Below are 14,721 nucleotides of genomic sequence, written 5' to 3' on the forward strand. Positions count from 1 at the left end.
GCCTTCCTTCACTGCCATTCCATACCCAAGCACTTTTCCGCAGTTGGAGGCCAGTCAGCTAAAAATAAAAATGCCAGTTATGCAATTTTTGAGAACATTCTGTTTTAAATTTCATGTGGAAAAATGAGAAGAAATTATCCCACTAAGAGAAAGTTTGCTTAATTATAGGTTGGCCACTTAATGTTTCTAATGCAGAGAAAAGCTTGGAGTTTTAACTAAAATTGATTTTTAAAACTTAAGTTGAATTCAAAGATAATTTTAAAAACTACTTTTAGTGAAGTCAGAGGTGAAATGATACTGTAACTTTAAATTTTCATTTGTTTCAAACTTTGTAGAACTGCTTTTTTTTATTTCACTGTTGGTTAAGCTCTCAGTCAAGGGCTGTTTGTTTTCTGCATATGAAGAATTAGGTAAAATTTTCTTGATCTCATTATAAAAGTATTTATCAAATCATGCTTTTTAAAAAACAATCATTTCATAAGCTAGTTTCACCTAACCATCTGGTAAAGGGGCATTTTGCGGTAAGACCTCCACCGCATCCAAAAGACACACCGAGGAGTGTTCGCTACATGACAGGAAGTTTTTTTGTGTGTTAGCAGTTTTCCTAGACGTTTCTCAAAGTGGTTGCTGAGGTGTTCGGCGAACGACATTTCTTAAAAGATAGCAAACTCATCTCCAGAGCAGTGCTCCCATAGTTACTTCTATGATAAAGCAGCCCTAAAAGGACATCTGATCAGCTGGCCTACTTTCTTGCATATACATGGAGTTGCTCAGTCGAGTCCAACTCTCTGCGACCCCATGGACTGTAGCCCACCAGTCTCCTCCGTCCGTCCATGGGGTTTTCCGGGCAAGAGTACTGGAGTGGGTTGCCATTGCCTTCTCCAGGGGGATCTTCCCAACCCAGGGATCGAACCCAGGTCTCCCACATTGTAGGCAGATGCTTTTACCATCTGAGCCACCAGGGAAGTCACTTTCTTTCATAGTCCTCTAAATCTCTAAATATAAATGAAATATATCTAGCTACTATTTTAAGATATCCAATAATAGAGTAGTTTTTCAGTATAAGTAGTTTTATCAGTTCACTTTTACAAACATTTATTGAAAAGTTTTTTTTTTTTTGCTCTCTGCTTCACAATTCTCAGTCCAGTGAAGAAGGCACAGAAATTTCTATTCAAGGCAAAATAAAATCATGGTATTTAATGTTTTACTTAATACCATTTTCTACATGTTTGAATTGATTAAGCCTTTTAAAATAAATATTTAACTATCAATAGATTTTGAATGAATAATACTAAGATACAAGAGAAAAAATTAGAACCACTGTTAAGAAATATGGTTTAAAGACTATTAAAGCAGAGATAAGAATTTTGCTGGTGTTAGAATGTATGCTTTCCATTTAATCAGTTTTTATGTTACTGTGTTGGCAATGATGTGGTAGTCTTAGTAACAAAATTAGGAAGATCACTAGTATCATTTTGGGGTACTTAGATTCACTTTACATCTTGAAGGAAATACTGAATTTAAAGAATTTATAATTTAAAACAGGAAAGTACAGTCTTTAAAATACTGATACCATGTTCCATATGTAAGATTTTTTTCTGGTGTTTCTTCATATGTTTAATGGGAGTATTATTGTAAAAACTAAAATGAACTTCTAAAATAGTTCTTTTGTATCTTATTTAATATAACAAAAAGTTCAGTTTTAATCTGATTATAAGACAACTGGTGGTGGTGGTGGTTTGGTTGCTAAGTCGTGTCCAGCTCTTGTGAGTCCATGGACTGTAGCCTACTGGGCTCCTCTGACCATGGAATTCTCCAGGCAAGAATACTGGAGCGGGTTGCCATTCCTTCTCCATAAAACAACTCCTGCTCTTCAATTTTTATATATGACTTTTTGTTGTGGGTAGTAGCACTTGTAATCTCTTTGCAGTTCTCAAGTCTAAACTTGTTTAGATTTTAAACATGTGTGGACTTGTTCACTGTCTAAAAAAAAATAATAATTGACTTGCTAATGTTTGCTTCCTCATAAGAAAGTGAAGGGAAATTTTGAGCCATTGTGGAATTGTTTAAACTTGAGTGAATATTAGACTAGTTCATAAAAATGAGTTTCCTTAGGAGGTTTTGAAAGAAAATGTCCCGTAGGCCTACACTGTGATGGTTCAGTGGTAAAATACCTCTACCTCCCCCTTAGAAGACCAGGGACTGAATCTTATTTGCTGCAGCTTTTGTTTTTTTTTTTTTTTTTTTTTTTGGAGCAATGTGATGTTATAGCAAGAATACTGGATTAGTAATGAGAAGGTCCTTCTTCCAGGTCACTGTGGCCTTGGGCAAGTCTCTTACTCTCCTGAGGCTTCAGTTAGTTTAGTCATCTGTCAGGTACAAAAATCAGACTAGAACCAGTGGTTTCCAGTTGGAGCCCTAGATATCTTCAGGCCAGGGCAGGGGACTGCTCTATCCTATCATACTGCTGCTGCTGCTGCTAAGTTGCTTGAGTCGTGTCCGACTCTGTGCGACCCCAGAGACGGCAGCCCACCAGGCTCCCCCGTCCCTGGGATTCTCCAGGCAAGAACACTGGAGTGAGTTGCCATTTCCTTCTCCAATGCATGAAAGTGAAAAGTGAAAGTGAAGTCGCTCAGTCGTGTCCAACTCTTAGTGACCCCATGGACTGCAGCCTACCAGACTCCTCCATCCATGGGATTTTCCAGCCAAGAGTACTGGAGTGGGGTGCCATTGCCTTCTCCGATCCTATCATAGGCCCTGCTTAAACTGAGAAGCTGATTGCTATCTCTATAGAATGAACATGGTGTAATCCACAGAATGAATGACCAAAGACTTTTTGGATAACTATCATCTACCATGTTTCAGATACAGGTCTGAGTGCTTGGCCAGTCTGAAATCATGATTCTGTTCATCAAATTGATCATTCTGAGAATTCTACTGGCGTTTAATGAAATTGCCCTGCCAATTTATATCTTTCCTTCCAAACACTAGTTACTATAAATACAAGTTTGATATTGTTCTCATTCCTTTATTTCATTGGACTAAACAAAGTTCTATATCTTCATTGGAACACATTGAGATTACCTTTGTGTGTTTATATCTTCAAAATGTCATCAGTAAAGTACATTAAGCTGGTTCACATCTTCATCTTTATTAGATACTTTAATATATTTTTTATTACCCATTAAAAAATTAACATTCAGTGGCTTTTTATAAGCCACTTTTTTAATATATCCTTTGTATTTTGTGTTTGATAGTTGCTCCAGTGTTATATATAGTATCTTCAGTTTTTTTCCTTACAACTGATTTCTTCTTTACACCATAAAACTTGCTGGTATCTTCATAATATTACAGAAAAAATGATTTTTCTCAACTTTGCGCTCTCCTGAAGATAAAGCACAACAAACACTATGAGAGATCAAACCAACTCTTGCTTCTAACAGCTTGGGTTTCTGTTTGTATAGTATCAAAGCTGCTTTCCCTGTGGACAGCAGTGACCTTCCCATTGACAGATCCAGTAGCATCTCACCTCTTGTCCTGTTTGACTTTCTAGACAAACAGGATTGTTGAATTCTCTTTTTAAAATGCTGTCTCCTTGTCTCCTGGAACATCTTGCTCCTGTCTTTCTCTGAATTTTCTTTACAGAGATTTTTTTGTTGGCTTATTCTATACAGAGATGCCAACTATTTGTCCTTCTCTCAGTACATATTGCACCTGAGTAAATGTATCTTCTTCCAAGGTTCACCTCTCACCTTTCTACAGTTCAGTTCAGTCGCTCAGTCATGTCCGGCTCTTTGCAACCCATGAACCGCAGCACGCCAGGCCTCCCTGTCCATCACCAACTCCCGGAGTCCACCCAAACCCATGTCCATCAAGTCGATGATGCCATCCAACCATCTCATCCTCTGTCGTCCCCTTCTCATCCTGCCCTCAATCTTTCCCAACGTGAGGGTCTTTTCAAATGAGTCAGCTCTTCGCATCAGGTGGCCATTGTATTGGAGTTTCAGCTTCAACATCAGTCCTTCCAATGAACACCCAGGACTGATTTCCTTTAGGATGGACTGGTTGGATCTCCTTGCAGTCCAATGGATGCTAAAGAGTCTTCTCCAACACCACAGTTTAAAAGCATCAATTCTTCAGTGCTCAGCTTTCTTTATAGTCCAACTCTCACATCCATACATGACCACTGGAAAAACCATAACCTTGACTAGAGGGACCTTTGTTGGCAAAGTAATGTCTCTGCTTTTGAATATGCTAATCACGTTGGTCATAACTTTCCTTCCAAGGAGCAAGAGTCTTAATTTCATGGCTGCAATCACCATCAGCGGTGATTTTTAAGCCCAGAAAAATAAAGTCAGCCACTGTGTCCACGGTTTCCCCGTCTATTTGCCATGAAGTGATGCAAAAGCAGAAAGTCAAGAAACACCTGAAGTAACAGGCAAATTTGGCCTTGGAATACAGAATGAGGTAGGGCAAAAGTTAATAGAGTTCTGCCAAGAGAATGCACTGGTCATAGCAACCACCCTCTTCCAAGAACACAAGAGAAGACTCTACACATGGACATCACCAGATGGTCGACACCGAAATCAGATTGATTATGTTCTTTGCAGCCAAAGATGGAGAAGCTCTATACAGTCAGCAAAAACAAGACCGGGAGCTGACTGTGGCTCAGATCAGGAACTCCTTATTGCCAAATTCAGACTGAAATTGAAGAAAATAGGGAAAACCACTAGACCATTCAGGTATGACCTAAGTCAAATCCCGTATGATTATACAGTAGAAGTGAGAAATAGATTTAAGGGACTAGATCTGATAGACAGAGTGCCTGATGAACTATGGATGGAGGTTTGTGACATCGTACAGGAGACAGGAATCAAGTCCATCCCCAAGAAAAAGAAATACAAAAAGGCAAAATGGCTGTCTGAGGAGGCCTTACAAATAGCTGTGAAAAGAAGAGAAGTGAAAAGCAAAGGAGAAAAGGAAAGGTATACCCATTTGAATACAGAGTTCCAAAGAATAGCAAGGAGAGATAAGAAAGCCTTCCTCAGCGATCAATGCAAGGAAATAGAGGAAAACAATAGAATGGGGAAGACTAGAGATCTCTTCAAGAAAATTAGAGATACCAAGGGAACATTTCATGCAAAGATGGGCTCAATAAAGGACAGAAATGGTAGGGACCTAACAGAAGCAGAAGATATTAAGAAGAGGTGGCAAGAATACACAGAAAAACTATACGAAAAAGATCTTCACGACCCAGATAATCATGATGGTGTGATCACTCACCTAGAGTCAGACATCTTGGAAAGTGAAGTCAAGTGGGCCTTACAAAGCATCACTATGAACAAAGCTAGTGGAGGTGATGGAATTCCAGTTGAGCTCTTTCAAATCCTGAAAGATGATGCTGTGAAAGTGCTGCACTCAATATGCCAGCAAATTTGGAAAACTCAGCAGTGGCCACAGGACTGGAAAAGGTCAGTTTTCATTCTAGTCCCCAAGTAAGGCAATGCCAAAGAAGGCTCAAACTACCGCACAGTTGCACTCATCTCACACGCTGGTAAAGTAATGCTCAAAATTCTCCAAGCCAGGCTTCAGCAATACATGAACTGTGAACTTCCAGGTTGTTCAAGGTGGTTTTAGAAAAGGCAGAGGAACCAGAGATCAAATTGCCAACATCCGCTGGATCATGGAAAAAGCAAGAGAGTTCCAGAAAAAACATCTATTTCTGCTTTATTGACTATGCCAAAGCCTTTGCCTGTGTGGATCGCAATAAACTGTGGAAAATTCTGAAAGAGATGGGAATACCAGACCACCTGACCTGCCTCTTGAGAAACCTGTATGCAGGTCAGGAAGCAGTAGTTAGAACTGGACATGGAACAACAGACTGGTTCCAAATAGGAAAAGGAGTACATCAAGGCTGCATATTGTCACCCTGCTTATTTAACTTATATGCAGAGTACATCATGAGAAACACTGGGCTGGAGGAAGCACAAGCTGGAATCAAGATTGCCGGGAGAAATACCAATAACCTCAGATATGCAGATGACACCACCCTTATGGCAGAAAGTGAAGAGGAACTAAAAAGCCTCTTGATGAAAGTGAAAGAGGAGAGTGAAAATTTGGCTTAAAGCTAAACATTCAGAAAACTAAGGTTATGGCACCTTTCTACAAATGACTCCCAAATTTCCAAAAGTTATTGTCTATTGTCTCTCCTCCATGTAGCCCATTAGCGGTTCAGACTAATCCTTTTTTCATGCTTTTTATTATTTAGTATTTTCATGCTTTTTAGTATTTCTCCTAAAGACTCTTTTGTCATCTGAAAGTCATATAGCTGGAAAAACTCAGTCATCTTTTACTGCTTTTCTTTCTTCCTTGTCTTACACATTCCATTTTTTCCAGCCTGTAACCAGCCCTTGTCCATCTTTATCATTTCTCATCTGGACAATTGAAATAGCTCTCTAACCAGACTCTTCTTTTCTAACCCCTCCTTCTGCATTGATACAGCTTGCTTCCTGGTTTATAGAATTGATACTCTTACTCAAAAAATTATTTACTTCTCCATTATGAATAACAAAGCCCCCAGTTTCTTAAAACAGAAGGCCATTCACAACTTGGATCCAGCCTACTTTTAGCTACCCTTTCTCAGCTCTCTGTCCTACCTCATTCTTGCTTCTCCACGTTCTTTGACTCCACAAAGCCTTATCATCATCTCAGACCATGATCTTACCTCAGATTTGTTAAATTCTCTGTATCCATTAAAAGAAAATGTCACTAGAATGCATTTACTTCCTCAGCTGAATATGTGATATATGTATTTTTCCAATATATGTGACCAATTGTAAGCTATTAATATTTCTTGCTTCATCAAAAATATCATTCATTTTTTAGGCTACATTAACTTTATTTAGTGACTTTGTAATATACATTGTACAATATCTGAACTCATTTTGAATTCTAAGGTAATTTTGAACTCATGAATATTTATAAACTGTTAGTCCCTATTATCAATACATTCAGTTTTTATTTGATCACCACCTCCTTTGCAGCGTCATGAATCTCTGTCCATAGTTCTTCAGGCACTCTGTCTATCAGATCTAATCCCTTGAATCTATTTGTCTCTTCCACTGTATAGTCATAAGGGATTTGATTTAGGTCATACCTGAATGGTCTAGTGGTTTTCCCTACTTTCTTCAATTTAAGTACGAATTTTGCAATATGGAGTTCCTGATCTGAGCCACAGTCAGCTCCCGGTCTTGTTTTTGCTGACTGTGTAGAGCTTCTCCATTCGGCTGCAAAGACTATTATCAATATTTCATTATTGACCATCTGGTGATGTCCATGTGTAGAGTCTTCTCTTGTGTTGTTGGAAGAGGGTATTTGCCATGGCCAGTGTGTTCTCTTGGCAAACTCTGTTAGCCTTTGCCCTGCTTCATTTTGCACTGCAAGGCCAAACTTGCCTGTTACTCCAGGTATCTCTTGACTTCCTACTTTAAATGCTGTTGAAGTGTTGCACTCAGTGTGCCAGCAAATTTGGAAAACCCAGCAGTGGCCACAGGGCTAGAAAAGGTCAGTTTTCACTCCAATTCCAAAGAAAGGCAATGCCAAAGAATGTTCAAACTACCACACAATTGCACTCATCTCACATGCCAGCAATGTAATGCTCAAAATTCTCCAAGTGAGGCTTCAACAGTACCTGAACCAAGCTCGATTTAGAAAAAGCAGAGGAACCAGAGATCCAATTGCCAACATCCGTTGGATCATAGGAAAAGCAAGAGAGTTCCAGAAAAACATCTATTTCTGCTTTATTGACTACACCAAGCATTTGACTGTGGATCACAACAAACTGTGGAAAATTCTTCCAAGAGATGGGAATACCAGACCACCTGACCTGCCTCATGAGAAATCTGTATGCAGGTCAAGAAGCAACAGGTAGAACCAGACATGGAACAACGGACTGGTTCCAAATTGGGAAAGGAGTTCGTAAAGGCTGTGTATTGTCACCCCACTTATTTAACTTATATGCAGAGTACATCATGTAAAATGCTGGGTTGGATGAAGCACAAGCTGGAATCAAGATTGCTGGGAAAAATACCAGTAACCTCAGATATGCAGAGACACCACCCTTATGGCAGAAACTGAAAAGTATCTAAAGAGCTTCTTGATGAAAGTGAAAGAGGAGAGTTAAAAAGCTGGCTTAAAACTCAACATTCAAGAGATGAAGATCATGGCATCTGGTCCCATCATTTCATAGCAAATAGATGGGGAAACAGTGACAGACTTTATTTTCTTGGGCTCCAAAATCACTGCAGATGGTGACCGCAGCCATGACGTTAAAAGTAAATTTGTCAACTTTTGCTGAGCGACTAAGCACACAGCACATGTAATAGCAAGAGTCAGACACGACTTGGTGACTAAAGCACCACCACTACATAGTAGCAAACATGTTAAGTCGTTTTCTGGTGTACAGTTGTGGACTCTTCAGCCAGTGACTTATACAGAGAAAGTACTTAGAGAATGTTGAATTGTGCTGATTGCAGATCTTGTATCTGAAACTGCATCTGATATTTTTACTGCTTGAGATTGAGAGACTTCCATATGGCACCAGCTATTGTAGCAAAACATTTTCAAGAATAGCTTTTATTCTCCTGGGTGATTGTATCAAATTGAATATTTATTCCAAGTACCTTGGAAATTTAAATTTCTTCTGCTTTTAATTTGTTAACTTTGCACAGTTACTGATAAATATGTGATACACGTTAATAAAAGAATAGATAGTTCCTCTTCAGGAAATTTCATTGTTCGATTGTAGCAAGCTGCCACAGATGAGTACAGTATTCATGGAAGCGATAAATAACCTATGCTTTTATTTCAGTTTAGAGAAAGCACTTACAAAGCTTTATCTCTGCCCATGTAAACTCAGTTTTCTTTACATAAGAAAAAAGACTAGCGTGGAAACATAAGGCCACAGTTTAAATTAGAACTGTTTATTAGTCTAACCTCTTCCTGGTATGCGTTCTGCGTGCACAGTTGCTTCAGTCGTGTCCGAATCTTTGCAACGCTATGGACCCATAGCCCTCCAGCTTCCTCTGCCCATGGGATGCTCCAGGCGTGAATACTGGAGGGGGTTGCCTTGCCCTCCTCCAGGGGGTCTTCATGCACCCATGTGTCCTGTGTCTCCTGCATTGCAGGCAGATTCTTTACCCACCAAGCCACTTGGGAGTAACCAGTTACAGAAAGGTCTTAGTCCCTTTTACTGTCTAGCCAAGCAGGCGGTGCTGCCCAGGATAGTGCTCAGAAATCAGAGTGTTTTCTCCATACAGAATCAAGACTTTCATCTTTCCATACACTTGGAATAGCCCATTGTACCGTGTTTTCCTCTTAAGTTGTTGTGTAAACACTTGTTCTCTCATTACCCGTGTGTGTAATGTCCTGGAGGGTAGGAACCACATCTTGCCACCTGTTCATCTCCATTACTTAGTAAACCCTGCACGGTGGGCATTTAGTAAATATCTATTGAAAGATATTTTAAAACTTTTTATCAAAGGAAAACTACTAACTCTCAAGTATTAATTTATGCAAAGCCCTATTAGCATAGCATTATTCTTCCCATTCTTATACCTGGTAGGTCATTAAATAATACTACGTTCTGAATTTGCCTATTTTGTTTTGTTATAGTGTTATCTTAATAACACTTTCATTCCAGTGATTTCAAGTTTCAGTTTGATTTGATTTGATACTTTTTGTTTTTTTACTAAAATGATTCCTTGTACTTGATTTATACCTTCAAAATAACTCTGATTACAGATGAATCTGTGCCTTACTCTGGAGGTGACGGTAGCATGTGGTCCAGAGCAGCTGAGGACGGGACGCAGCTGTCGCAGCGGCTGGCGAGGAGCGGCTTCACTGGGCCTGAAATAGACCCTGAAAACGAAGAACTGATGCTGAATATCAGCTCCCGACTACAGGCAGCAGTTGAAAAGCTCCTGGAAGCCATAAGTGAAACTAGTAGTCAGGTAACCTCCTCGTATTGCTCACATACACCGAGTTGGAAGTAGGTTTTCTTTTAAGCTCAGGAACTACGGCTAAATGTTTGCTCTCCTCTGTCTCACAGGAATCTAGTTTGGTTCCCCTTTAATAATTTGTAGTTTTTGTGACAACCAATACTGGTATCACTAGTCTTGTTTTCAAATGGTAAGGGTTAATATAATATACTGATGGAATCTTAAATTCTAAAATTCAATGTTTTAATTTTCAGATTTTTCTAGACTCTTACTACACATTACCTTTTTGACATCAAAAGAGGTTTTAACTTTACCATTGTATGAAATATTCCGTTATAATATATATATTTATTTGAAGGAATAGTATAAGGAATCTCTAAAATAAACCACCTGCTCACACATGTCATAACAGTACTGTTAAATACAACAAATCAGGCCCACAACTCCTTCGTGATTTTTGCATTCTTTTCACAAATATGATTAGAATACCTCACTTTACTACCTTTGTAGGTAATTAGAATGAGGGGCAGTTTCTACCTTAAAGTATTATTTTCATAGAACTTTTAAGAATATATACCATTGTATTTATACCTTAACTTGCAGTTTCTTCTGTCTATAAAATGTTTATACCCTGTATAAGTGTCTCTTAAGTACTCTATGCAGAATTTTTAAAATTATGTGCTGTTTTAAAATGAAGAAATTTCACTTATTTTTTAAATATTTAATTTACCTGTAGAATCATAGCTCTCTTGTCAATCAGGTGAGTGCCTCATTGTTATCAGCTGCAGGGCCGGTATTATTAACATTTTTTTCACTGATATCTTTATTCAGCGTGTTCTGAATCCATGTGTATTTCAAACAAAAGGTGAGAAGTTGAAAGAATATGTTTGATCTCTTGTTTCTGCTGATGTCTGGGCTCCATTGGTGCCACTTTTTTTCTTCAAGAAATCATTCTGTTTCTGCAGCAGCATTGACTATTAGATGTATCAAAGATTCATTTCTTTTTATGTTAAGTCAGTGATTATACACCATTTTTGAGTCATCTCTTATTTGGTGACCGTTGAAATAATTTGTTAACCACCTACTGTTTGGTTAACATCATTATCAATCCATTATTCTTTTTTTTTTTCCCTCTTGGTAATTTGCTACTGGCATTAAACTAAGAAGGCATTATCAAAGCAATATATATTTCCAATGAAATATTTAACCTCCTAATAGTTTTCAGCTATTAGAGTTTTCTCAGGTTCATTCTTCTTTGTTGGAACACAGTCTAAATTTTCTTCTGTGACAGAGTGTGGGCTCTATCTTTGAGAGCAGAAGAATCCTAACATTACCACACATTGCAGTGAGAATTTACTGTTTGGCCAGTGGAATATATCATCATATATCTACTGATTAACTTCTGGATTGTACCGTGATTGTCTGAGCCAACTAAAGTACTCATGTGCAATTAAGTAGGTCTCAGAAATGTTTTCATAGATAAATTCTGAAGATATAAACATAGTATAGAAGAAATTGTTATGTTTTGGTAATTTTTTGTTTTTCTGAAGCTTACTTTACATAAGGATTGAAAAACCTTTAGTTCAGTAACTTATAAATTTTCCTGAGCATCCACAAAGAACTAAAAAACGTGTGGTATTCCTGAAAACTCAAATCTTTGTATATTTACAAACAGAAAGGATGACTATTTACACAAAGAATGATAGGGGTCGCATCTTCAAGATAATCACAATGAGTTATTTTTCATTCTCAACATCCTGAGTTGCCGTTAAGGAAATGGCATCAATTAAAACCAGCCTCACTGTGTTACTAACTTGCCAAGACATTAAATTATACTTTTCTATCAAAGAATTATGTTTGTTGCATTTTTCATCAGCCTCAGGTATAGCCAACTCAAGATCAAGCATTGAAATTATGAATGCAGCTGCAATTTAAAAATACATATTTTCTACCATGTTTTGGTATCTTTTGAAGTCTTTAACAAAATTAATGTAAGTGCTGGGTTTGGCTGTCTTTTAGAATGCTTATGTGTAAGCCACCTGAACAACATGCTCCTCTACTGAATCAACCGCACCACTTTGAGCATTTTCAGCTGTTGTTTTTCAGCACTTCTAATGCTTGAATGCGTATGCATCATAATTATTTATTTTATTCTGTGAAGTTGTGTAGTAAAGATAATTCTGTACTGAATTTCCACATCATCCTTCCTTTTTTTTTTTTTCTTGTTTATTTCAGCCACATTGGTATTTAATTTCTCTGATTATCTTTTATGAAAAGATAAAACATGAAAACAGCTGTTAATACTTTTAATTCTTTGACCACAGTCTTGAGCTCTGTTAATACTTTTGCTACTACCTGATACCCATTGTAATTTATGGATAGTCTAGTTAATGCAATATATTTGGCATTTGACGAGCTCCATGGGTAAATAAACCAGGGTAAATAAATCAGAAGTGATGAGTGGTTGGACTTGTTCTTTCAGGCTACTGAAGAGAAATGTTCCCATAATCCGTTAACACTGTCAACGGATATCCACCTGAAGCACTGTTTCCCAGGCTAGGATTACAACTTATCAAATAAACTTATGTGACCAGGGCGGGCCCTTTGAGGTGCATTAGAATCCTGGTTATTCTCAATTTGTTAAGTACTAAAGCAGCGATATGTCATGTACATTTTTTTGTATCTTTTTAGTTACAGAATCACTGAGTAGAGCACAGAAATTTTGCCTAGATCAGTAAGCAGTTCTCAGTGTGCAGTCTCCAAAGCAGCAACACAAGCATCACTAAAGACTTGTTCGAAGTGTAACTTCTCAGGCCCTGCCCGAGCCTTACTGAGTGATGGAGCCCCCAAAACCTGTGTTTTCACAAGTCCTTTAGGTGACACCGATACAGACTGAAGTTTGAGAACCACTGACCTAGGAATTATTATTATCATATCCGCATTATTCTCGCAGAATTCTGTAGTGTTCTAATAATAACCTGTTATATAAAAAAATTGAAGTAGCTGTTGACATTTGATATAAAAATCAGATATTTCTTAGATGAATTACATTTTTAAGGCAGTGGGAATGGAAACTTTGAAAATTTTTCTTTAAATTTAGTTTAGTTACTGCTTTTCCATGAGAGGTGTTTAAAGACATTGACTTCATGATATTCTCATTAATACCTAAAATTATTTTGAACATGATGAATATTTTTACCAATTATTTTAACTCCAAAATAATGGATAGTTCTCTTTATGAAATGACTAGTATTCCATTTCTCTTTTAATGAGGCATTATTTGATTCTTCTTCATAATGGAATATTTCCCTTTTATCTTGTTTTTTTCTTTTAACTTGTCATAAAATTCTAAAACAGAGCTGAAACTGCTATGGTGCCTTTTTGCAGTGAAAGAGACTTTCAGGAAAATAGCTCTGCATAGGGTACCCTGAGACTAGAAAAAAGAGAGCAGCATCTGAAAGTTTAGGGTGAGGTGAGAACAAGTAAAGCTTACTGGAGGGCTTGATGCTTTGAGAAGAGTCACTCATTCATCATTATTGAGCACCTCGTATATAACAGTTGCTCTTCCAGATACTGGAGGTACAGCATTGAACAAAATGTACAAAGTCTCTAGTCTCATAGAGCTAACGATATACTGCTGGAGCCTGATGATAAATAAACATTGTATGCCAGGTGGTGATACCTGCTGTGAAGAAAACTAAAATAGGGGAGATGGAGCGTGATGGGGGAGCGCACATTTTACACAGGAAAGTTAAGGATGACCTCTCTGGTAATGTGATAGTCAAGCAGAGACAGCCGCTAGGTAAGTTGGGAAAGAATGTTGCAGGCAAAGGAGTAGTGAGTATAGGCCCTGAAGTGGTCCAGTGCTGGTTCTCTTTATGGTTGACAGAAGCCCATGCAGCTCAAACAAGAAGAATGGGAAAAGTGTGGGAGCCAAGGTCAGAGTGATACCTGGGGACTGGATCACATGGAACTTGGAATTTAATTCATAATGAGATGTGGAGTCTTTGGGTACAATTTTTTAACTTGTTATTTTTAAGTAATTTTATTTTTTATAATTTAAAAAAAATTTTTATTTATTCTTGGCTATGCTGGGTCGTTGTTGTTGTGAAGACTTTTCTCTAGTTGTGGCGATAGGAGCTACTCTTTTTGCCGTGCACAGGCTTCTCACTGTGGCTCAGTGGTTGTGGCTTAGTTGCTCTGCGGCGTGTGAGACCTTCCCTGATCAGGGATTGAACCCGTGTCTCCTGCATTGGCAGGCAGACTCTTTAACCACTGAGCCATCAGGGAAGCCCTTGAAATAATTTTAGACTTACAGTAAAGAAAAAGTACCAAGTGTTCCCATGTGCTTTTCACTCAATTTTCCCTTATGTTAACATCTTGTGTGACCATACTGTAATTATCAAAACTTAGAAATGAAAAGTGGTGCATCACTATAAACTATAAGCTGTTTGGATTTTACCAGTTTTCCCGCTAGTGTCCTTTCCTGTTCTAGGATCTATTCCAGAATCCCACCATGCATTGATTGTCATGTCTTCTTCTTCTCCAGACTGACTGTTCCTGAATCTTGCTTTCCCTTGCATGACCTTGACATTTGAGAAGAACTAGCCAGTTACTTAGTAGAATGTCCCTTGATTTGATTTTGTCTGATATTTTCTCATGATTACATGAAGCTTATGCATTTAACAAGAATACCACAGGAGGAATGTGCCTTTGTGTATCA

At 38.0% G+C, this 14,721-nt stretch overlaps 1 protein-coding gene across 5 annotated transcripts in view; it reads left to right on the forward strand.

The window, feature by feature from the left end:
- AKAP9 (A-kinase anchoring protein 9) overlaps window positions 1-14,721 on the forward strand; it is a 164,963-nt gene that overhangs the window by 93,098 nt on the left and 57,144 nt on the right. For all 5 annotated transcript variants that reach the window (XM_055589687.1, XM_055589688.1, XM_055589689.1 and 2 more), the window contains one exon: window positions 9,802-10,010. In XM_055589687.1, coding sequence (XP_055445662.1) covers window positions 9,802-10,010 — 209 coding nt within the window. The remainder of the gene's footprint in view (window positions 1-9,801; window positions 10,011-14,721) is intronic.

The sequence above is a fragment of the Bubalus kerabau genome, chromosome 8 (assembly GCF_029407905.1).
Source record: "Bubalus kerabau isolate K-KA32 ecotype Philippines breed swamp buffalo chromosome 8, PCC_UOA_SB_1v2, whole genome shotgun sequence".
NCBI classification, from domain to species: Eukaryota; Metazoa; Chordata; class Mammalia; order Artiodactyla; family Bovidae; genus Bubalus; species Bubalus kerabau.